At 45.6% G+C, this 24,429-nt stretch overlaps 1 protein-coding gene across 7 annotated transcripts in view; it reads right to left on the reverse strand.

Annotated features, from left to right (window-relative positions):
- LOC105495444 (dynein axonemal heavy chain 10) overlaps positions 1 to 24,429 on the reverse strand; it is a 177,910-nt gene that overhangs the window by 77,702 nt on the left and 75,779 nt on the right. For 6 of the 7 annotated variants that reach the window (XM_071070839.1, XM_071070840.1, XM_071070841.1 and 3 more), the window contains 9 exons: positions 21,651 to 21,884; positions 18,171 to 18,394; positions 13,158 to 13,427; positions 12,870 to 13,053; positions 10,415 to 10,549; positions 9,610 to 9,762; positions 7,432 to 7,620; positions 4,030 to 4,176; positions 391 to 582 (listed from right to left, as the gene is read on the reverse strand). In XM_071070839.1, coding sequence (XP_070926940.1) covers positions 391 to 582; positions 4,030 to 4,176; positions 7,432 to 7,620; positions 9,610 to 9,762; positions 10,415 to 10,549; positions 12,870 to 13,053; positions 13,158 to 13,427; positions 18,171 to 18,394; positions 21,651 to 21,884 — 1,728 coding nt within the window. The remainder of the gene's footprint in view (positions 1 to 390; positions 583 to 4,029; positions 4,177 to 7,431; positions 7,621 to 9,609; positions 9,763 to 10,414; positions 10,550 to 12,869; positions 13,054 to 13,157; positions 13,428 to 18,170; positions 18,395 to 21,650; positions 21,885 to 24,429) is intronic. The other variant, XM_071070842.1, reaches the window with a different exon arrangement.

Here is a 24,429-nt window from a genome sequence, read left to right on the forward strand (position 1 = left end):
CTTGGCTCATTGCAAGCTCCACCTCCCGTGTTCAAGCAATTCTCTTGCCTCAGCCTCCCAAGAAGCTGAGACTACAGGCGAGCGCCACCACACCCAGCTAATTTTTGTATTTTTAGTAGAGATGGGGTTTCTCCATGTTGGTCAACCTCCCGAAGTGCTGGGATTACAGGCGCGAGCCACTGCGCCGGGCCTAACAAACTCTACATTTAAAAGTAGGTAACAGGGTAAATATTGTTATGTGTATTTTACCACGATTTAAAAATGGGGAAAAATGGTTAAGATGGTGAAACTTTTGTGTATTTTACTATACATATATTTTTAAAGAACTGCAAAAACAAAAAGCCAATGGAAAGGATGCACAGCCACAGGGAGCTCAGTTTCCCGCTTTACCTGGACGGGTAGGACCGCGTAGCCGTTCTCCTCCAGGACCTGCTCTACCGCATCATTGAAGTCAGGGTAGCGGACGCGAGGGCAATCCAGCCCAGGAAACAGATCCGAAATCAAACCGAGGAAAAGGGGAACATCTTCAAACACAAACTTGGGCAGGTTCATGTCTCGCAGGGCCCTCATCAGCACCACGTCCTGCAGGAAATGAAACACGTTTCCAAGAGATTTCCAAAGGAACCCAGTGCTTTGGACTGTGTTTCCAACCCGGTGGAAACACTCTTATGAAATATAAAATATAATTTTTATATAAACATTTTATACTTTTAAAAAAATTTATACACATTTAATTTAAAATTATATAATTTTAAATTACAGAAATTTATATAATTTAAAATTATATAAGTCCTGTATATATAAATATATAATACATATATACAGAAATTACATAATTTTAATTTTTATATTAAAATATGTAAATATAAATTATATAAAATAAAGTTTATATGAGATTAAACATAAAATATAAAATATGTATATTTCATATATTTCATATAATATGTACTTCATATTATATAATATACACATATATGGCCGGGTGCATTGGCTCATGCCTGTAATCCCAGCACTTTGGGAGGCTGAGGCAGGCGGATAACCTGAGGTCAGGAGTTGGAGATCGACCTGGCTGACATGGTGAAACCACTTCTCTAGTAAAAATACAAAGATTAGCTGGGTGTGGCGGCAGGTGCCTGAAATCCCAGCTATTCGGGAGGCTGAGGCAGGAGAATCACTTGAACCCGGGAGGTGGAGGTTACAGTGAGCTGAGATTGTACCATTGCACTCCAGCCTGGGTGACAAGAGTGAAACTCTGTCTCGAAAAAAATATATATATACATACACACACACACATATATATACACATACATATGAAATATAAAATTTAAAATGAAATATAAATTATATATAAATGATATACATATATACATTTTATAAAATTTCATTTATATAAAATTATAATATATGTATATCATTTATATAAATTAATAAATTAAATAAATTATATTTGTATTGTTTATAAATTATATAAATTTATAAAATTTATATAAAATGTTAATATGTATATTATATAGTGTAAATATATATAAAATATTATATGTAATACAAATATATAAAATTTCATATTTAATAATGATCATATAAATCATATAAACTTAAATATGCATTTTGCAAAATTTCATATGAAAATAAAAATGTAAAATAAAATATATAAAAGTGAAATATAAAATATAAAATTGTATATAAACATAAAAATTAAATAAAATATAAAAAAGGAGCACAGGCAGAGGAGTGAGGCACAACGCTGCAATCCAGCCTAGGGTCTGGGGTAGGCCTGCTCCTGGGAGGCCGAGTGTCCTGGTGGGCTGTGCGAGGAGAATAAAACAGATTTCGGCCAGAGGGAAGGAGCGGAACCTTCCTCCTCCCCACCTTACAGAGGGGCATGGTCATCTACACTAAGGCAAAGGTTCCTTATCACAAGAAGAACATTTGCTTTGACCTTTAGGTGTGCCCATATATATGTATATATATATTTGGGTTTTGTTTTGTTTTGTGACAGGGTCTCACTCTGTCACCCAGGCTGGAGGGTAATAGTGCCATCTCGGCTCATTGCAGCCTCCACCTCCCAGGTTCAAGCAATCCTCCCACTTCAGCCTCCTAAGTAGCTGGGACTATAGAAACGTGCCACCACAACCAGCTAAATTTTTTGGTTTTGGGGATTTGTTTTGAAAGAAATGGGATTTTGTCATGTTGCCTAGGCTGGTCTCAAACTTCTGGCCTCAAGCAATCCTCCCACCTCAGCCTCCCAAAGTGCTAGGATTACAGGCATGAGCCACTGCACCCAGTCTTAGGTGCTTTTATATAAATCTCAAAAACAAAATTTTGAACTCAGGACCTGGCAAGCATCTCTATGTTGTCTCCTAGGGCAGGTGGTCCTGCTTCTTTTTCAGTATTCACTTTCTGGAAATGTGGGTATCTCTTCTCTACACATTACCTCCAGGATGTGGAATGGAAAAGGCCACTTTTCTTTTTGTTCTACCTCTCAGATTCAACACCGGAGCCCCGGGGATTGCAGTTCCCCTGCCTTCTCCAGAAGGAAGAACTGACGTGGGGCTTCTGCTATTTGCTTAATTGTAAAGACATCATGTTGCAAGCTGAAGGCTGATGTTTCATTTGAAACAGGTGCTTAGGTGGTGGTATTTGTGAATTCTTCACCTTTTATTCCAAACAAGACTAAACAAAGGGCAAGTATAGCTGACTTCAGGGACTTTTTAACGTCCTCCAGTTTCTGCCACTCTCATGATAAGCGCAGTTGAGAACTGCAGCAATTCCAAATATGTGGTTCTAATTTGAAGCAAAAGACACTAAGTCCTGACTCATCCTGTGACATAGATTTACTGAATAAGAACAAAGGTCCAAGTTTGCAAACTTTTGACGTGATAAAGAAGCCCAAAGACAATATAGCAAAGTTAATTTCCTATGTGAAGAAACCATCACAGTCTCCGTACAAACAGTTTTACATGTGTAACTCCACCTTGTTGGATGAGAAGAGGGATTTTCCTCCTAGAAAACAAGGCTGTCTTTTACCTCTTTCTCAGAAGTCCTTGGATATTTGGTATTTGCAATGTGTTTTCATTCTTCTAAGGAAGTACCAGATTGTGCAGCAGTTAAGCCTATGAATGCATGCTTGGGTTCAGTGTAAGGCAGTAAAAGAAAACAAGCCAGCTGTGACTGCAGTGATGGGACCATATTCACCTCCCTAGGAGGAGAGACTGCTGCAATTCGCTTCACTCTTTTTTGTAAAGCCTTAGATAGTGCTTGGGACTGTTTTCCCTGTTGCTAAGACTGAAAGTGGCATCGGTGGTTTTTCATTTCAGAAGATATGACCCACCCGAGAGTATGATCACCCTTCAACTTTGGACATAGATGAGCAGGGGAGAAAATGAAAGAAGTTTCCATATAACTTCTTTCTCCTAAGAAAAAGAAGTAACAATGACGAATGCAGCTTCATCTGACTTTACAGTGTTTTACATTTTACAGCTTCCTTTTTTGTAAGAGCATAAATATCTCTTCCTTCGACCCCTCCAAAAAAAAAAAACCCAAATGTGCGCGTGTGTGTAACATTATGAGTACAGTCACTAGAGAAACAGGTGAGCCTATTGCCCACAGAACAGCATTGACTGAACTTTTTCTTTAAAGTCCATGTAAAAACAACCACAATCGTTCCCCTCTTTTGTTGCAAAGAGAAAATAACAACTCACATTCATGCTTTCATGAGAATTTTGTTAGTCCCCACCGTTCCGCCACACCCATCCTGAGACTACAGATTGATTATTACTATGGAAGCATCATAAATGTTGGTATTGGAGTGAGGATGTTGCACTCAACCTTAAGGTACTAAGTGTAATTACAAAGCAAACGATGTAACAGGTAAGAGGCCAAAGTAAGGCCAGACCGATGGGGGAAGCGGCTGCTAAGACTTAAACATTTCAGGTGATACCATACTGTGCCCATCACCTCCCTGAAAGCACATAGTAAATGCACATGAACCAGCTGAAACCAGAGAATGTTCCGGCACGTGGCCCCTACCTCCCTAAGGTCAGAGGAGCCTCTCTTCAGCTCACCAGCCATGACCAGCACCGATTTCAGGGCTCTGAGTCCAAAATCATAGTGATACTGCTTGGACAGCTGCTCCCGGGCCAGCTTATACAGAACTGTCATCTTTTTTGCCAGAGTCTTTTGGAAAGAAGATAATAATACAAAAAAAAAAAGATAAAATAAAATGATTCAAAAGCAACAGAGGATCATTCTACAAATGCAAGAAAACAGGGGCAGGTGTTCCAGTGCAGCCGCTCTACAAATAAGCAAATTCTGTCTCTAACTTTCAGAAATACCAGGGTGGGTCCTTCATTTTTAAATATGGCAAATTGGGAATTAATGTGAAGGAACATCTGTGTTACCAAAATCTTCACCATCTTAATTTAAAGAACAGAATCATTTGTAAGAATCACACTCCAGAAATACACTGCTGCTTTACTTTGACCTAAACCTATTATTAAGGCTATAACTGGGCCAAGCGTGGTCACTTATGCCTGTAATCCCAGCACTTTGGGAGGCCAAGGCGGGTGCATCACCTGAGGTCAAGAGTTCAAGACCAGCCTGGCCAACATGGTGAAACCCTGTCTCTGCTAAAAATATAAAAATTAACCAGACGTGGTGGCATATGCCTGTAATCCCAGCTACTTGGGAGGCTGAGGCAGGAGAATCGCTTGAACCCAAGAGGCGGAGGTTGCAGTGAGCTGAGATCACACCATTGCACTCCAACCTGGGTGACAGAGCAAGATTCTGTCTCAAAAAAAACAAAAAACAAAAAACAAAAAGGCTGTAAATGTCTTTGAGGACAAGTCAGCCACCTCATCTACAGCAAGCATTCAAAACCCACAGGTCCCTAAGGCAAGTGTGGCAATTTTAGTCATAAAAACTAGGAGCAAGAGATCTCGTCATGCCACCTCAAAATCCTGACGCAGTAATAGGCACCAAGAGCTTTCAATAAAAGACATATTGCAGAAACGCAATGTGACAACCCTCTATGTTAAAAGTATTCTCTATTTTGTAACTTTTCCAGAGCTTCTGGAAAGATCTTACATACGTACATGTTATAGATAGCTTAAAAGAGGATAAACATTATCTATAAAGTTGTTTTTGAACCACATATTCTCAAAGGCATTGTGCTGAGTAAAGAAGCCCGCCTCAAAGGGTTCCATGCTACACGTCTCCAGGTACAGAACAGTCTCAAAGTGACAAAACTATACTGGCTGAAGAATAGATCAGGGGTTGCCAGAGTTAGGGTTTGGGGGAGAGTGTGTCTAGTAAGCAGTAACAAGAGGCTGGGTGCAGTGGCACACACCTGTAGTCCCAGCTACTCGGGAGGCTGAGGTGGGAGGATTACTTGAGCCCAGAAGTTCAAGACCAGCCTGGGCTGTAGAGACCCTGTCTCTACAAAAAATAAGCAGGATTAGCCAGGCATGATGGCATCTGCCTGTGGTCCCAAATACTCAGGAGGCTGAGGCAGGAAGATCATTTGAGCCCAGGAGTTTGAGACTGCCGTGAGCTGTGATCCCACCATTGCACTCTAGCCTGGGTGACAGAGTAAGACCCTGTCTCTCTTCTTTGTGGTTGTGGCGATGGAATAGTTCTGTATCCTGATGTGGTGACAGCCACTCCGGTCCACATGTGATAAAACATCATAGAACTAACTACACGCACACGCCAGAGAGAGAATGGGAAACCTGGTGAAATCCACATAACGTCTATACCTGAGTTAATGGCACCTGTGCCAACACCAGCTTCCTGGTTTGGGCAGTGGGCTGTGGATATGTGAGATATTCTCATGGGGAAAGGGGCACCCGGAAATTCCGTGCTACTATTGTGGCAACCTCTTGTGCATCTTAAATTATTCCAAAATTAAAAGTTACAATTTAAAAGAGGTGGGGGAGAGAGACAGAGCAGGAAAAAAAAACAAAAATCAAAGAGCCACACGGAGCTAACACATCCTAGGTCCCGTCTGGAAGAGCCACAAGGAGCTAACGTGTCCTAGGCCCCGTCTGGCAGAGCCACATGGAGCTAACACATCCTAGGTCCCCAGGCTGGAAGAGCCACATGGAGCTAAGGCATCCAAGGTCCCCAGTCTGGAAGAGCCACACAGAGCTAACGCGTCCGAAATCCCCAGTCTGGAAGAGCCACATGGAGCTAACGCGTCCTAGGGCCCCAGTCTGGAAGAGCCACACAGAGCTAACACGTCCTAGGTCCCCAGTCTGGAAGAGCCACATGGAGCTAAGGTGTCCTACATCTCCAGTCTGGAAGAGCCACATGGAGTTAACACGTCCTAGGTCCCCAGTCTGGAAGAGCCACACGGAGCTAATGTATCCTAGGTCCCAGTCTGGAAGAGTCAAACGGAGCTAACGCATCCTAGGTCCCCAGTCTGGAAGAGCCACATGGAGCTAACACGTCCGAGGTCCCCAGTCTGGAAGAGCCACACGGAGCTAACGCGTCCTAGGTCCCCAGTCTGGAGGAGCCACACGGAGCTAAGGCATCCTAGGTCCCCAGTCTGGAAGAGCCACACGGAGCTAACGCGTCCTAGGTCCCCAGTCTGGAAGAGCCACATGGAGCTAATGCGTCCTAGGTCCCCAGTCTGGAAGAGCCACACGGAGCTAACGCGTCCTAGGTCCCCAGTCTGGAAGAGCCACATGGAGCTAACGCGTCCTAGGTCCCCAGTCTGGAAGAGCCACACGGAGCTAATGTGTCCTAGGTCCCAGTCTGGAAGAGTCAAACGGAGCTAACACATCCTAGGTCCCCAGTCTGGAAGAGTCAAACGGAGCTAACACATCCTAGGTCCCCAGTCTGGAAGAGCCACATGGAGCTAACACGTCCAAGGTCCCCAGTCTGGAAGAGCCACACGGAGCTAACACGTCCGAGGTCCCCAGTCTGGAAGAGCCACACGGAGCTAACGCGTCCTAGGTCCCCAGTCTGGAGGAGCCACACGGAGCTAAGGCGTCCTAGGTCCCCAGTCTGGAGCTAACGCGTCCTAGGTCCCCAGTCTGGAAGAGCCACGCGGAGCTAACGCGTCCTAGGTCCCCAGTCTGGAAGAGCCACGCGGAGCTAACGCGTCCTAGGTCCCCAGTCTGGAAGAGCCACGCGGAGCTAACGCGTCCTAGGTCCCCAGTCTGGAAGAGCCACGCGGAGCTAACGCGTCCGAGGTCCCCAGTCTGGAAGAGCCACGCGGAGCTAACGCGTCCGAGGTCCCCAGTCTGGAAGAGACACGCGGAGCTAACGCGTCCTAGGCCCCCAGTCTGGAAGAGCCACACGGAGCTAAGGTGTCCTACATCTCCAGTCTGGAAGAGCCGCATGGAACTAACACGTCCTAGGTCCCCAGTCTGGAAGCAGACCCGGGTGAAGTCTGCACTGTGTGGACTGGCACTGCCGAGGCCCCACCTTGGCCCCCAGGAAGCCCTCGGAGAAGAGCATGATCTCGCAGATCTGCTGCATGTCGGGCACGATCACGACCACGGGCCTGAACAGCGCCTTCACTGACTCAGGCAGCTCCGTGCGGCCCGCGTAGCCGGGGTTCATGGTGATGAAGATGCCCATGCGGGAGTCCAGGGAAATCTCCTGCCCTTCAAACTGGAGAGCAAGAAGGAAGAAAGAAAGAAGCAGTTAGGTGGCCCGGCCGGCCCGCCCCTGGAAAGGAGCCTGCAGTGAGCCGCGTGGGGATTCATTTTCGTGGTAGGAGGCGGATGACATCACTAGCCTCCTTTCCCCTCCCCAGTGTTCAGTGCAGGGCCCCCCTCGCCGAAGACCTTGGGGAGGGCAGGTCTCAGTGGAACCCCAAACTTGGACCTGAACCCAGGGGCACTACCTGGGAGAGGGGCCCAGGTTGACGAAGCACAGAGCCTGGGGCTGATACAAGAAGCCATTGACCCTCAACAGATCACTTAACCTCTCTGAGTCTCAGTTTATTTTTCTGCACAACAGAAATGCAACCTACCTCATGGCACGGCTGTGGCGATTAAGGGAGACAGGCCAGGTTGGGAGCGCCCGGCCCACCACGTCACAGAGCACCCGCTTCCATTCCTCTACCTGGCTTTGCACCCTCTGCGGGTGCCTGGACTTCATGTGGTCACTCCTCCCTAAAGAATCCCACCTCAAACCCTTCAAGAAACCAGTCTTCATTCCTCTGGTTGCCCCAGGTACCAACGAACCACGGAAATCCCTATATTCTTAGCCTCTTTAGCTGAAGGTTGAGTCTGGTTGTCTCTCGGTGAAGTTTTCGGTTTTATTTTTTTTGATTGTCCGCCAGCCAGGCAGAAGACAGAAATTTTTATTTTTAGGAGGCACAGTCTGCATCACCAACAAGAGGGCAGCCTGGAAGACAGCCAGCCTCCCCCAAAACAAGGCCACTGCCTCGACTCACAGGTGCGCCCCGAGACCATCCCCACCCCTCCTCGGTATCCCACAAGAGGCCCAGATGGGCCCTGGGGAAGAGCAGATAGCTGCTGCCTCCTGGCTCTGAGAAACACAGCTTCTGGAAACCCACATGCGTTAATTCCCTCTCTCGGGAGCAGTCAGCTCAGCCCCAAAAATCCCTCAAAAGAACTCATCAAAAGGAAACCTATCCAGACCTCTTACTGGAATCCTGAAAATATTGAACAGTCTCCAGTTGACACACTCTCTTAACAGTGAGCCCCACCAAGACCTGAGGAGGAGGCAGGTGGGATGCCAGGGCCACCAGCTCAAGCTGAATTTTCATCCTGGACCTCCCAATGGGGCTCTGAAGGATGTATAGGAGTTTTCCAGTAAAGGGAAGAGGGACAATTCCACTCAGCTGGGGACGGACATGGTGTCACAGGGCAGGGTTTGACTGTGCAGCAAGTGGCTTAGTGACAAGTGTGCAGGGCATGGAGGGGGGAGGACAGAAGCAGAAGGACAGCAAGGGACCCAGAAGGCCCTGGTGCAGGGAAATGACCCACCCACGCTGGTCCTGTGTTTTTAGAGAACCCCCTTCTGGGCCTCCTAGACTACATAATAAGATCATGTTTCTCCAAATTTGGATCTAGCTTAATCTGGTATAATTTAACACAGACTTCTCAAACTCAAGTCTGCAAACATATTCTTCAGCAGAGAGAAATTGATGAATTCTCAACAATTGTTTTAAAATTTTGCCATCTCACTTTGATAACCTTGCAAATCCTGCTTATTATGACGCCGTAACTTTACAAGCTATGAAGAAAAAATTTCTTATTCACTGTGACAATGTGATTGCATGGAACATTCACTTTCTAAGTCAGGTTTTCTCAAACTTGGGAAGTCACCAAGAATATTTTTTCCCTTCTAGGGGGCCCTGCACATCACTTATTTGAGAAATCTGCCCCACCCCCATTCGTAACTATTAGTTCTATGTCTGGAGTCAGTGTGAAGTCCTTGGACTGTTACAAACCTTCTATCATCAATGATAATAATTTTGGAAACCCAATCATCTCAATTGGAAAAGCCAACAGATCTTCTACAGGAAGCCTGGTCTAGAGTGACAACGGCCCACCATCTGGTGTTTCAGAGGTAGTATGGCAAGCTTCCATCCTGGGGACATGGTCCCGGGGGCTTCGCACGTCTCACCTGGAATGTGGTTAACTGATGGATCAGAGCGTTTCGGATCGTCTGGATCTGAGAGGAGATCACGGAGAGCACAGAAGCATCAATTCGATTAAACTCATCAAAGCAGCCCCAAGCCCCGCACTGGGCCAGGCCAGAGAAAATCTTCCCCACGGCCTAGGAAGAAAGACATGTCAGGACAAGGACAATTTTCATCTTTAAAACTGCAAACAATGCATTTATGGATATATTTTCTAAATTAAAGCAAACCATGAGATCGCCGATTGGCAGAGAAGCAGGTGACCAGCCACCTGACTAGTGGATTTTTCTGGCAGGACTTCCAAGGCCCCTCATGGACTGGCTCCTACTTGGGATTTTACAAATCCAGATTTTTGTGTAAAACTCCATTTGTCTTCTCTTCTCTTGAAATGTTGGAAAATGTAGCGATGCTGGGTCCACTTTCCCAAATGGTGATTATGAACCAGAGTTGGACAGTGGCGCCCTCTTCAGATGGAGTTTTGCTCTGCAGTTAGCCACAGATCCCACCACTCTCTATTCAATGGTCTGCCGGCCGCTTTACTCACATACATCATCTACCTGACCCTCCTAGGCTAGTGAATCCGGGACTCTTGCTCTACTTCCTGCTAGCGAAGCAGGATCGTCAAGCAGACACACTTGGGTTCTGGGGCTGTGGTGGCGGAAGGTTTCCTCCTAGCTTCTTCCCGCTGACGTCATGTCACTTCACAGAAGACTAGGAGGTGAAATGCCATGCCCTGCTTTAAGCTCTCTACCTAATGAGCCAGTACCAAAGGTGACAGCAAGGCCTTACCTTGTAATCCATGCCTTCGCCACAGTTGGTGACAACGCAGAGCAAACCCAAGGCTTTCGCCAGGTCCTTGGTGGTCTCGGTTTTGCCGGTACCTGCTGGGCCAGCAGGGGCCCCACCCAGATACATAGACAGTGCCTGTTATAAGCCAAATGCAAAACATATGTTTTCTGGTGCACAGAAGGAAGTGGGTGTCATTTCCAAATTCATCACTGTGACTACAGGTGCAGAATAGAGAAAAAATGTGGTGGTTGCTTTCATGTGTCAACTTGACTGGGCCACAAGATGCCCAGGTAGCTGGCTAAACATTATTTCTGGGAGTGCCCATGAGTGTGTTTCAGGAAGAGGAAAGCAGATGACCCTCCCCAAAGTGGGTGGGCCTCATCTAATCCGTTGAAGACCGAACAGAACAGAAGGATGGAGGGAGGTTACATTGGTGCTGCCTGACTGCTTGAACCAGGGCACTGGGCTTCTACCCTTGGCACTTCGGGTTCTCAGGCCTTCAGACCCAGACAGGAATCTACACTATGGGCTCTCTCACTGGTAGAACTTCAAATGCTACTGGCTTTCCTGGTTCTCCAGCTTGCAGATGGCAGATTGTGAGAGTAATCAGACCCTGTCATCACATGAGTCAATGCCTCATAATAAATCTCTTCCTAAATATCCAGATGGATGGATGGATGGATGGATGGATGGATGGATGGATGGATGGATGGATGGATAGATAGATAGATAGATAGATAGATAGATAGATAGATAGATAGATAGATAGAATAGATGATAGATACAATAGATGATAGATAGGGATGATGGATGGGTAGAGACAGAGAGAGAGATGATAGATAGATAGATAGATAGATAGATAGATAGATAGATAGATAGATAGACAGACAGACAGATAGATAGATAGATAGAAAGAAATAATAGATGATAGATAAAATAGACGATAGATAGGGATGATGGATGGGTAGAGACAGAGAGAGAAGATAGATAGATAGATAGATAGATAGATAGATAGATAGATAGATAGAAATAATAGATGATAGATAGATAAAATAGACGATAGATAGGGATGATGGATGGGTAGAGACAGAGAGAGAAGATAGATAGATAGATAGATAGATAGATAGATAGATAGATAGATAGATAGATAGACAGACAGACAGACAGGATGGATGGATAGATAGATATATGGATGGATGGATGGATGGATGGATGGATGGATGGATAGATAAAATAGATGATAGATAGGAATGATGGATGGGTAGAGACAGACAGAGAGTAGATAGATAGATAGATAGATAGATAGATAGATAGATAGATAGATAGAATGGATGGATAGATAGATACATGGGTGGATGGATAGATAGATACATAGACGGATGGATGGATGGATGGATGGATGGATGGATGGATGGATAAGATAGATACATAGATATAGATAGATAGATAGATAGATAGATAGATAGATAGATAGATAGAGACAGATCGATAGAGAGACAGACAGACAGATAGACAGATAGATAGACAGACAAACAGCTAGCTATGTCCTGCTGGTACTATTTCTCTGGAGAACCCTAACCAATACAGATAAGATGACACTCTTTTTCTCAAAAACAAAGGACTTTATCACCCACAGCACAGGAGGCAGCATGGGCTTCCTGTTCTCACTCATTCCCTTTATCCCTGTCCCCCCAAATCCCATGGGGTGATGAGGAGACGGGCCCAGGTGCATGCCACACCCACAGCGGGTATGAGTCTCATACCCGCTGTGGGTATGAGAAAATGTGAGCCTAAGAGACCACCAATCTAGCCAGGTGCAGCGGTGCGTGCTATAGTCCTAGCTACTCGGGAGGCCAAGGTGGGAGGATCACCTGAGGCCAGGAGTTCAAGGCAAGCCTGGGCAACATATCGAGACCTCATCTCTAATTTATAAAAAGAAAAAAAGAAAACTAGCAAGCATCTGACAAACAGTCTTGGGGGTTACTTGCCAACCTGCCCAAACTCTGCCTGGATGGATGTGTTACCTTCATTTCCTGTACAGCAAACAAGTTTACCTTCTGTCCTGGAGGGAGACGCTATCTCTACCATCCAAGGCTGTTCACTGGAGCAGATATATTCTGGAATAAAAGCTGTCACAAGACGTGCGAAACCACATCACACCTGCCCTAACAGTCACCATCTTTGACATTTCTGCATTTTCCCATTGGCCTCTACTGATACAGCCTGACACACCATTACCTAGGGGCCAGTATAGCAGTGGCTAAGCATGGCCACACTTACATCCCAATCCCAAATGGTGACAATCGGGTCACATCCCGAATAGAAAAGCTTTTCCAGATTTCAAAGCAACGATCTCCCCTGCTATTTCAATCACTGCAGTCATCATGCCTCAAGCTTAGAGAAAGTGCCCCACCCCAAGGTAAGTGGTAACCACAAGCGCCAGGCCGACAGTCACCTGGGTGAGCGTCAGGTAAATCCGGTCAGTGAGGGGCGTGATGACCAGCCTGCCGTTCAGACCCATGTACTCGTATCCGTAGCCAAAGGTTCCTGTGCACTGGCGGATGTTCAGCTCGTCCGGCTCCCGGTCCCAATAAAACCGCAACTGACTTTCCCATTCAAACTCTCGGGCCTCCAGGATGCTGGACCGCAAGAAAGGTGGAGGAGGAAGTGGAAACCATTGAGACAGACCAGAGGACCACGAAGGGTCCCTTTTGAAATGCCAGTGCCCCCGGAAAATGCTCACCTGCCTCTTATGAAAGAATCAACTATGTCTCTGGCGTGCACGTCAATGATGAGAACGGTGTTGTATTTCTTCCTGTCGTTTTTGCTCAGGGGCATGGTGATGCGCGTTACCAACTCATCGATCTGTCGGTGCATTTTCCTGCCGTAGTTCTTCATGGCCTGCTTCTCCCCTTTTCGCACTTTGTGGAAGACGTCTTCCACCTCCCAGGTCCACCACACCTGGCTGGCGGCCAGCACCACCATGCCTTGGTACAGGAGCATCCAGTCGACTCTGCAGAGAACGCACACGTGTAAGAGGCTCTGATCAATCCGGGGACTGGTACCCAAAACAGTCCCTTCAGGAATTTATTTCTTTGATCTGGAATAGGAAGGGCAAAGTAAAGGCTTCAGGTAAGCAAGTACCTGCATTTGTTTACCTAAGTCAGAGGAGTAAGACTTAGGTAGGAGTAACATGTTACCTATCTCTGACTAGGTAGTAAAATTCCAGGCCGAGGGTGCCTCTCGCCACAAAAAATGTTGCAGGTACCTGATTGCATAGAAAGATGCCAGATCATGGCCGGGTGTGGTGGCTCACGCCTGTAATCCCAGCACTTTGGGAGGCCAAGGCAGGCGGATCACCAGTTCAAGACCAGCCTGGCCAACATGGTGAAACCCCATCTCTACTTAAAAAAAAAAATACGAAAATTAGGCATGGTGGCATGTGCCTGTAATCCCACCTACTTGGGAGGCTGAGGCAGGAGAATCGCTTGAACCTAGGAGGCAGAGGTTGCAGTGAGCCAAGACCACACCACTGCACTCCAGCCTGGTGACACAGCAAGACTCCATCTCAAAAAAAAAAAAGAAAGAAAAGAAAAGAAAAGGAAAAGAAAGTTGCCAGATCACTTTTTCAATGTTTTGGGCCAGTCGTGGTGGCTCACGCCTATAATCCCAACACTTTGGGAAGCCAAGGTGGAGGATCACTTGAAGCCAGGAGTTCAAGACCAGCCTGGGCAACATAGCAAAACCCTGTCTCTACAAAAAATAAATTAAAAACTACCCAGGCATGATGGCGCACACCTGTAGTCCCAGCTACTCCAGGGGCACTGGAGCCCAGGAGTTGGAGGCTGCAGCAAACTACAATTGTGTACTGTACTCCAACCTGAGTGACAGAGCAAGGCCCTGTCTCTAACAAAATAAAATAAAATAAAATAAAATAAAATATTTAAGGTTTTCAAACTTACTTAGTATTTGGGGTTTATTGTAAGAAGTAAAAACACATTCCAGGCTGGGCATGGTGGCTCATACCTGTAATCCCAGCATTATGGGAGGCCCAGCTGCGGCAGATTGCTTGAGCTCAGGAGTTTGAGACCAGCCTGGGCAACACAGTGAAACCTTGTCTCTACCAAAAATACAAAAATTAGCCAGATGTGGTGGCACATGCCTGTAGTCCCCCCTATTCAGGAGGCTGAGGTGGGAGGATTGCTTGAACCCAGGAGCTCAGGGCTTCAGTGAGCTGAGCTCACACCACTGTACTGTGGCCAGGGCAACAGAGTAAGACCCTGCCTCAAGAAAGAAAATTAAAATTCCAACAAAGAATTTCATAGTCTCTGACCACACTGCCCAGGTTTGCAGGCCAGGCTGTATCATGCTTTTGAATTTTTGCCAGTCTGAAAGGTGAAACGAAACACCTCATCCTCCCGTAATGTACAGATCCTGCTGAGTTGTGGGGTTTCTCCTCTTTTCATATGTTTGGATTTCCTCTACCAAGGCACTAACTTACATAGCTTGTGATTGCCTTGAAACACATTTAGGCAAAGCTTTTTTTCTAAACTGCACTTAAGAAATAATGGACTCAGAGCTGTAAATGCCTAATATGGTTGGGCTCCGTGTCCCCACCCAAGTCGCAACTCCAATTGTAATCCCCATAACTCCCAGCTGTTGAGGGAGGGACCTGGTGGGAGGTGATTGGATCATGGGGGCGGTTTCCCTCATGCTGTTCTCACGATACAGAGTGAGTTCTCATGAGATCTGATGGTTTTATAAGTGGTTGTTAGTTCCTCCTTCTCTCTCTTTCTTGCCACCACGTGAAAAAGGTACTTGCTTTGCCTTTGCCTTCTGCCGTAACTGTAAGTTTCCTGAGGCCTCCCCAGCCATGCGTAACTGTGAGTCAATTAAACCTTTTTCTTTATAAATTACCCAGTCTTGCCGGGCGCGGTGGCTCACGCCTGTAATCCCAGCACTTTGGGAGGCCGAGGCGGGCGGATCACAAGGTCAGGAGATCGAGACCACGGTGAAACCCCGTCTCTACTAAAAATACAAAAAATTAGCCGGGCGCGGTTGTGGGCGCCTGTAGTCCCAGCTACTCGGGAGGCTGAGGCAGGAGAATGGCGTGAACCCGGGAGGCGGAGCTTGCAGTGAGCCGAGATCGCGCCACTGCACTCCAGCCTGGGCGACAGAGCGAGACTCCGTCTCAAAAAAAAAAAAAAAAAAAAAAAAAAAAAAAAAATTACCCAGTCTTGGGTATTTCTGTATAGCAGTGTGAAAACAGACTAATACAATGCCAATACTGGAAAAGTGACTTCGGGTTACTATAGTTATTATCTTGATGACCTACAGTTAATGGCAAAATAAATTTAAAAGAGTATGAGGCCGGGCGCGGTGGCTCACACCTGTAATCCCAGCACTTTGGGAGGCCGAGACTGGCGGATCACCTGAGGTCACAAGTTCAAGACCAGCCTGACCAACATGGCAAAACCCGGTCTGTACTAAAAATACAAAAGTTAGCCAGGTGTGGTGGTGGGCGCCTGTAATCCCAACTACTCGGGAGTCTGAGGCAGAAGAATCGCTTGAACCTGGGAGGCGGAGGTTACAGTAAGCTGAGATCGCGCTATTGCACTCCAGGCTGGGTGACAGAGCGTGACTCTGTCTCAATAAATAAATAAATAAATAAATAAATAAATAAATAGGTAGGAAAAGCAATAAAAAGAACATTGACCTTTGTTGTCTTATTTTAAAATTCTGCGGTGCAGCTAAAACCTAAAGATTACTTATATCCATGATCCCTACACATCAGGAGAGAGACAACAAAGATTACGAACGCCCAGAGGATGACACTGAAACGACGAGCAAAGACTGGCCTTGCAAAGAACGTGACAAACCTAGAATCAGAAACAGGGAGAGGTAGCAGCTGAGGCCGCAGGATCAGAGAAGATTAAATGACCAGGGCAAAGCTAAGAAATCCCAGGACACTGGTGTTTCCTGGGACTAGATACAGCTGGCCTTAACTTCTCAGTGATGCCACACGTATCAGCTCAAATAAATCAACATGCTCATGTCAACTCTTCTCCCTGTTGGAAGCAACAAGTTCATGTGCTCAAAGGCGCATTGGGATGAGAAAAATATCTTTTTCAGTCCATCAGGCTGAATTCCCTTACTCTTTTCCACCAACTAAGAACTGCCAAACATAGCAATGCCCTAGCAAAGTGGGAGCTATCATGCAAATAAAATCAACTTATGCTGACATAAAATTCATAGTATTTTGGAGCATGAAAGAGACTTTAAAACATTCAGCGATTCATACATACAGAAGGCAGAGACTTCTGTCTAGTTTGGTTTTGAAATAGCATCTAGCATAGTGAATAGCCCAGAGCAGGGGTTGAAGAACTATTGGTTAAATGAATGCTAGGGCCACCTCCTAACAACTCGCAAGACTAACTGTCAAATACTCAGGAATTCTGCAAGCTGGTTGTTAAACCACTTACTGTTATTTCACTGAGCTTTGAAATCAGCCATGACATGAATATTTGCACCATGGAAACTGGCAAATACTTTAAATCAAAGCTTTAAAAAATTTTTCCCAGACATTCAGTTTACTAGCATACCACTGAACATATCTACATAAAGATGCAAACAAACTCTTTATATGCCTCAGTACCTCAGAAACAGCAGGATCATAGTCAAATAAATATTATGCTGTTCTCTGATAATTTTTTAAGTAGATGTTTGCATTTTGCAAAATCAAAAAGGCAGTGTGCAAAATCAAGAGGATGGTGTTCTCATAATAACAAGGAAGATTTTATGTCTGCATCAAGGCCCTGCCAAATACACTCCAACTTTAAGGGGGATCCTGTCTCAATCTAACAGAACAAGTTAGCCAAAGAGGCTTTCTGTATTTCTAGTTGAACTGCACTCAGCTGCTAGGAGCAGGCAGGGCTCAGCATGATATCCTGAAGCCTCTTTAGCCACAAAAATCTTTCTATGCAGTAGAAATTCAGTAAATATTTTAGAAACGTTACATACACATAATCCTACTAAACACCTCGTTTCTGGTGGTTCACTAAGTCAGCGGGTCACATGCTAAGGGTGCTGGGAATCCCCTGGGAGCTTGCAAAAACACAACTCCTCAGGCCCCACCCCCAGAGGTCTGATGCACAGGTGCAGGCTAAGACCCAAGAATCAGCATTTCTAACAGTCGCAGGGGCCCTGTGCTGCCACCCAGGGGGCACACTTTCAGAGTACTGCTCGGTGTGATCATTTGAAGACTGCTATCTTGAGCTCGCCTCGGCAGCACATATACTAAAGACTGCTAGCTTGCCCAGGTGCAGTGGTTCATACCTGTAATCCCAGCACTTCGGGAGGCCAAGGTGGGAGGATCACTTGAGCCCAGGAGTTTGAGACCAGCCTGGGCGACACAGTGAGACTCCCTCTCTACAACAAAGTACAAAATTAGCCAGGCGTGGTAATTCCCATGCCTGGTAGTCCCAGCTACACTGAAGGCTGAGGTGGGAGGATCTCTTGAACCCGGGAGGTCAAGGCTGCAGTGAGCCATTGTGCCACTTCACTCCAGCCTGGGTGACAGAGCAAGACCCTGTCTCAAAAAAATAAAAATAAAGACATCTATCTGTCCACTAATTACCTATTGCAAAATAATAAAACCTCATTTGGAATGTCAGTCAATCTACTCCAAGCCCTTAAAATTAATCCATTATGACTATGAATAGGATAGAGCAATGCACGTTCACATTCACAGACTTGCCTGCTTCTGTCTTCACAGTATCTAAAAATAGCCTCTTTGGTAATTAGTCTGTTAGTTCTTCTCATTTCATTCAAAACTGCCGTCATCCAGTCCTCCACGCGCCCTTCGGCCCGCACGATCTTCCGAAGCTCCATGACTTCTCCTTCTGCTGAAATCATCGCGGACACCAGTTTTTCTCCACTATCGCCGTCGTTAAACCGCAGCGATGCTATGTTGTCGTACATCTGCAAAACAGGGAGAGGCGGCCCTGTAAGACCTGCACTGAGTTCTGGAATCAAAGACCAGCCAGCAGTGCTTCATCCAGCAGAGCTGCCACGATGCAAGCAATGGCAACCATTGAGCCGAGATCACAGGCAAGATGGATGTCACTCACCCACCTGTGTGGTCATCCAAAAGACACTTACTGGGGACTTTCATTTACTCTGCACTGTGCAAAGATCTGTGGAGGATTGAAAATAGAAAGAAAGGCCGGGCGCGGTGGCTCAAGCCTGTAATCCCAGCACTTTGGGAGGCCGAGACGGGCGGATCACAAGGTCAGGAGATCGAGACCATCCTGGCTAACACGGTGAAACCCCGTCTCTACTAAAAAGTACAAAAAACTAGCCGGGCGAGGTGGCGGGCGCCTGTAGTCCCAGCGACTCGGGAGGCTGAGGCAAGAGAATGGCGTAAACCCGGGAGGCGGAGCTTGCAGTGAGCAGAGATCCGGCCACCGCACTCCAGCCTGGGTGACAGAGCGAGACTCCGTCTCAAAAAAAAAAAATTAAAAAAAAAAAAAAAAAAAAAGAAAATAGAAAGAAAAAGAAGACAGACTCTGTCCCTAACCCTGCTGGAATGGGGAGATATCTGGACATAGGAGCCAGTGGAATGTGGAGGAGGCGGTGATTAATTAACACCCCAGGCTGGGGAACAGAGGCCTGTGGTGGAATCCCAGCTTCCCCACTATCCAGTTGAGCAACTATGGGTGAGTTGCTCCTCCTCTCTCTGCCTGGAATAAACATAATCATGGCATTTACCAAGGTGGGCTTGGGAGAATCAAATGAAACAATGTAAGTCGAATGCCAGCACACTGTTAAACACGTGGCATTTGCTGACTATTATTGTTATTAATCAGAATAACATTTAGGACAATGGGTCCTTTAGGGCCCACCATATAATACAAGGCACTTGCAAATCAGGGAGGAGAGGAAGGCAACAAACAGACTTTAAAAAATAAAATCAGAGGTCTCCAAAAGAGGCAAACAGTAAATGGAGTATTCCTGATACTGTATTTTTCTGTAACAGTAAAAGACTTGTTTACAAAAGTGGAAGCAGAAGGCCAGGCACAATAGCTCATGCCTGTAATCCCACCACTTTAGGAGGCTGAGGCAGGAGGACTGCTTGAGCCCAGGAGGTAGAGGCTGCAATGAGCTGTGATCACACCACTGACTCTAGGCTGGGCAACAAAGCAAGGCCCCATCTCAAAAAAAAAAAAAAAGAAAGAAACAGAATACTGTATAAGACTCCCCTTTGAGAAAGGAAAAACATGCAGTCAAAAATATGAATTTTACTTTAAGAAGGAAGTCAGCATTAATTAAAGGGAAAGTATGGAAGAAAGCACTTGTTCCTAAGTGCTCTGTTAATTTGGAATGGAGGAATTACCCTGCAATACTGATTCTCAACCGGGGATGATTTTGCCACCAGGGGACATTGGCAATGTCTGGAGATGTTTCTGGTTGTCATAACTAGGGAGGGGGTGCTACTGGCATCTAGTAGGTTGCGATCAGGGATGCTACATAATATCCTGTAATGTACAGGACAGCACCCACGGCAAAGAGTCATCCAGCCCCAAATGCCAGCAGTGCCGAGGCTCAGAGCCCCTGCCCGGGCTGACCCTAGATAAAGAGCTTTGATTAGCAGGCCAAAGATCATGTCTGGTCAGCCTCTGTTCTCCATCACAAGGGACAGTTTTCTCTGTTGTTTCCTGCCATTCCAGAAATGGTTCATGGATACATATACATTTATTTAAAAAGTATGAAATTATGGTCTGGAAGGAATCATAACAAATTCATGACAGTGGCTGGCGCCTGTAGTCCCAGCTACTCCGGAGGCTGAGGCAGGAGAATGGCGTGAACCTGGGAGGTGGAAGTTGCAGTGAGCTGAGATCACTCCACTGCACTCCAGCCTGGGTGACACAGTGAGACTCCATCTCCAAAAAAAAAAAAAAAGAAAGAAAGTAGAGGAAGTATGAATGGGGATGAGGACAAAGAGTATTGCAAATTTGTACAACTTTACAAAAAAAAGAGACAAACCAAATATGACTAAATGGTAACACGTGCCAATTCTGGGTAGTGGAGAGGGTTGTTTAGCCAACATTGCAAAGCAGGCGCTGTTCAAAGTGCTTTATAAATAGTGACTCATTCCATCTTTATAGCAGCTTCACCGAAACAGGTAACTACTGGGGTTATGTCCGTTCACAGATGAGGAAACTGATGTCCAGAGAGATCAAGTACCTTGCCGAAGGTCACACAGAAACTCAGAATAGAGCAAAGATTTGAACCCCAGCCATCTGGTTCTAGAGTCCATGTGCAAAACCACTATCCTCTAATGCCTCTCTGTTTAATATATTAGTCTTTGTATATTTCTGTATTTTTTATTTTTAACTTTTTTTAGTTTATAAAAGGAAAGGTTTTGGACTGTGGAAAAAGAGCTGAATCTGGTGTGATTTCAGACTGAGTGAATATCATCAGACTTACATTTCAAATTAAAACTCCAGGGCTGAGTGCGGTGGCTCACACCTGCAATCCCAGCACTTTGAGAGGCTGAGGTGGGAGGATCGCTTGAGCTCAGGAGTTAGGGACCAGCCTGGGCAACATAATGAGACCCCATCTCTCCAAAAAATATATAAAAAATAGCCAGGCATGGTGGTGTACACTTGTGGTCCCAGCGACTCAGGAAGCTGAGGTGGCAGATCACTTGAGTCGGGGAGCTCGAGGCTGCAGTGAGCCACGAATTGCACCACCCCACTCCAGCCTGGGCAACAGAGCCAGACCCTATCTCAGAAAACAAACCAAAAACCCAACTCTAGCAACATTTCAGTCTTTTTTTTTGAGACGGAGTCTCGCTCTGTGGCCTAGGCTGGAGTGCAGTGGCCAGATCTCAGCTCACTGCAAGCTTCGCCTCCCAGGTTTACACCATTCTCCTGCCTCAGCCTCCCGAGTAGCTGGGACTACAGGCGCCCGCCACCTCACCCGGCTAGTTTTTTGTATTTTTTAGTAGAGACGGGGTTTCACTGTGTTAGCCAGGATGGTCTCCATCTCCTGACCTCGTGATCTGCCCGCCTCGGCCTCCCAAAGTGCTGGGATTACAGGCTTGAGCCACCGCGCCCGGCCAACATTTCAGTCTTAACCCTTTGGGTTGAACCTCACGGCAAAGGGAACCAGGGAGGACCAAAGGCAGTTCTAAGGCTTACACGGGGAGCCCCTGCCCACCCAGAAGGCCGACCTTGATCATGTGCTCCTGGACGCAGAGTGGGTCACTGCTCCCCAGAATGCTGAGCAGCTCATCGTCAGAAATGAAGAAGAACCTCGGGAAGGCGTTTCTCTTTGAATCTAAGTAGTCGTTGAGGCTTTTCTGACATTTCTCCAGGCCCTCGCTGACATTCTGTAGGTCACTGAGGCGGTTTGGGGCTTCACAGCACCTCTTGATCACGGGGTCTTTTAAGGTCTCGCCCATGATCTGGACCAGGACAGAGGAGAGCATCAAGCAGGGTGAGCAGGGAGAGCAGACACACTGTGTTTGACCCCCAATAGGCACTCGCCAGAGCCCAGGTACAGCAGAGACCAAACTGACAAGCTGCCCAGTGCCATCGGCTTTCAGGGAATCAGTTTATCATTTTTAAACATGTGTATCCTTAGCACCTTCTAACGTACTACATGTAACTAACCGGTTTCTGGTTTTTCTTTTCGTTATCCCATAAGGCGGCCAGCGGCACGGGGAAAGGATTTTTTGTCTTGTTCACTGATGGGTTCCACCCCACCTTACAGCAGTGCTTACACCCAGTAACCCAGTCAACATATGCTGAGTCAAGGAAGCTGGCAATTCCACCGTGAGCGATTTGTATATACAGAATATTCACAGCAGCTTCTTCATCACAGCAGAAAAAGAAAGAAATAGCCTCCATGTCCAGCAACAGGTCAGTCATCTGCTGTGAGTGATAATTTCGATGTTTATTTATTGAAATACGTCAAGCTGTTCAATGAAAATAGCCAATGATATTGGTAAGAATGATTCTAGTTTCATGCCTGTAAACCCAGTGCTTTGGGAGAGTAAGGCAGGATTGTTTGAGGCCAGGAGTCTGAGACCAGTCTGGGTGATACAGCAAAACTCCATCGCTACTAAAAAAAAAAGAAAAAAAAAACCTTTTTTTTTTTTTAAGTTAGCTAGGTGTGGTGGTGCACACCTGTCGTCCTAGCTACCCGGGAGGCCAACGTGAGGATCATATGAGCCCAGGAGTTGGAGGCTGCAGTGAGCTTTGATCACTGGGCAACAAAGCAAGACCTCGTCTCTTTAAAGAAAAAAAAAAAAAGAACGATCCTATTTTGTAGAATGTTATTTATTTATCTACATATATTTGTATGTTTATGCAGGAATAAACATTCCACAAAGCTACATGCTCAACCGTTAAAATGGTTACCCTGGGCAAGGAGATTATAGGTACTTTTTCCTTCCTTTCTTTTTTTCTTGGCTTTTTGTAATTTCTAAAGCATTCTGTAATAAATTGATATTTGTCATGTTAGTTTTTTTTTTTTTTTTTTTTTTTTTTTTTTTTTTTTTTGAGGCGGAGTCTCACTCTTTCACCCAGGCTAGAGTGCAGTGTCGACATCTCAGCTCACTGCAACCTTCACCTCCCGGGTTCAAGCAATCCTCCCACCTCAGCCTCCTGAGTAGCTGGGATTACAGGCATGCACCACCACGTCTGGCTAATTTTTCTGAATTTTTAGTAGAGATGGGGTTTCACCACATTGGCCAGGCTGGTCTTGAACTCCTGACTTCAAGTGATCGCCCACCTCAGCCTCCCAAAGTCCTGGGATTACAGGCGTGAGTCACCGTGCCTGGTCTGATATGTGTTGTATAATTCTTTTAAGTTTAAAAAAAGAGCTTATGCAAATGGGTATGAAACAATTATAAACACTAGTGGATAAAAGAGACAAAAACATGAACTGGCCACCTCTAATTAAAGAACACAGCAGCAAAGCTAAGTAGCAAAATACCCAGGCTTTGAGAGCAAATGAGCTGGGTTAAAATCGCAGCCACACTAACTACCAGCCACTGTGATGACCAGTCCAACCTTCTGGAGATGACTTTAAAATACATACACCCTTTCATGGGCAATTTGCTTTCTAACAATCTATCTTAAGATATTCACTCTATGGAAAAAGCATTAGGCAAGAACCTGCACATTATTTATGAAAGCAAATAACTCTGTTCAAACAAAATGTCAAATTACTAGAGATCAACTAAACTAATGTCAGCCCACTCACTGGAATATAGAGAGCCATGAAAATATTTCCTCAGATGACTTCCTAATATGAAATGTTTCTCATAATATTAAGAGAAAATTACGACATAAAGTTGTACACAATATGATTACAATTATGCTTTTTAAATGTATACACATAGGAAAAAGATAAAAGGAATATGTTGACATGTTAAAGTGACAGAACCATGAGAGATACATTTTTCCACTGTTCTACGTTTTCAAAATATTTTAAACAAGCAAATATTGCTTTTATAATAAATGTAAAAAAGATTCAGTGTCATACGCCAGCAGCTAAAAATCAAATGGGATTTTTTACTAGACAGATTAGGGTCATAAATAATGACAGGAAAAATTCAGAAGCTACTAGTGGGCCGGGTAAGGTGACCCACACCTGTAATCCCAGTGCTTTGGGAGGCTGATGTGGGAGAGTCACTTGAGGCTAGGAGTTTGAGACCAGCCTGGACAACGTAGCAAGATCCTATCCCTGTAAAAATGTTTTAATTAGCTGGGCATGGCAGCACATGCCTGTAGTCCCAGCTGTTTGAGAGGCTGAGGTAGGAGGATCTCTTTAGCCCATGAGTTTGAGGCTACAGAGAGCCATGATCACATCACTGCACTCCAGCCTGGGCAACGGAGCAAAACCCTGTCTCTAAAAAATGAGAGAGAAGCTACCAACGGAGAAAATACAATGTGCAAATAAAAAAGTACAAATATCTCAAAACACTGCCCTTCTTTCATTAC

Source organism: Macaca nemestrina, chromosome 10 (genome assembly GCF_043159975.1).
Source record: "Macaca nemestrina isolate mMacNem1 chromosome 10, mMacNem.hap1, whole genome shotgun sequence".
NCBI classification, from domain to species: Eukaryota; Metazoa; Chordata; class Mammalia; order Primates; family Cercopithecidae; genus Macaca; species Macaca nemestrina.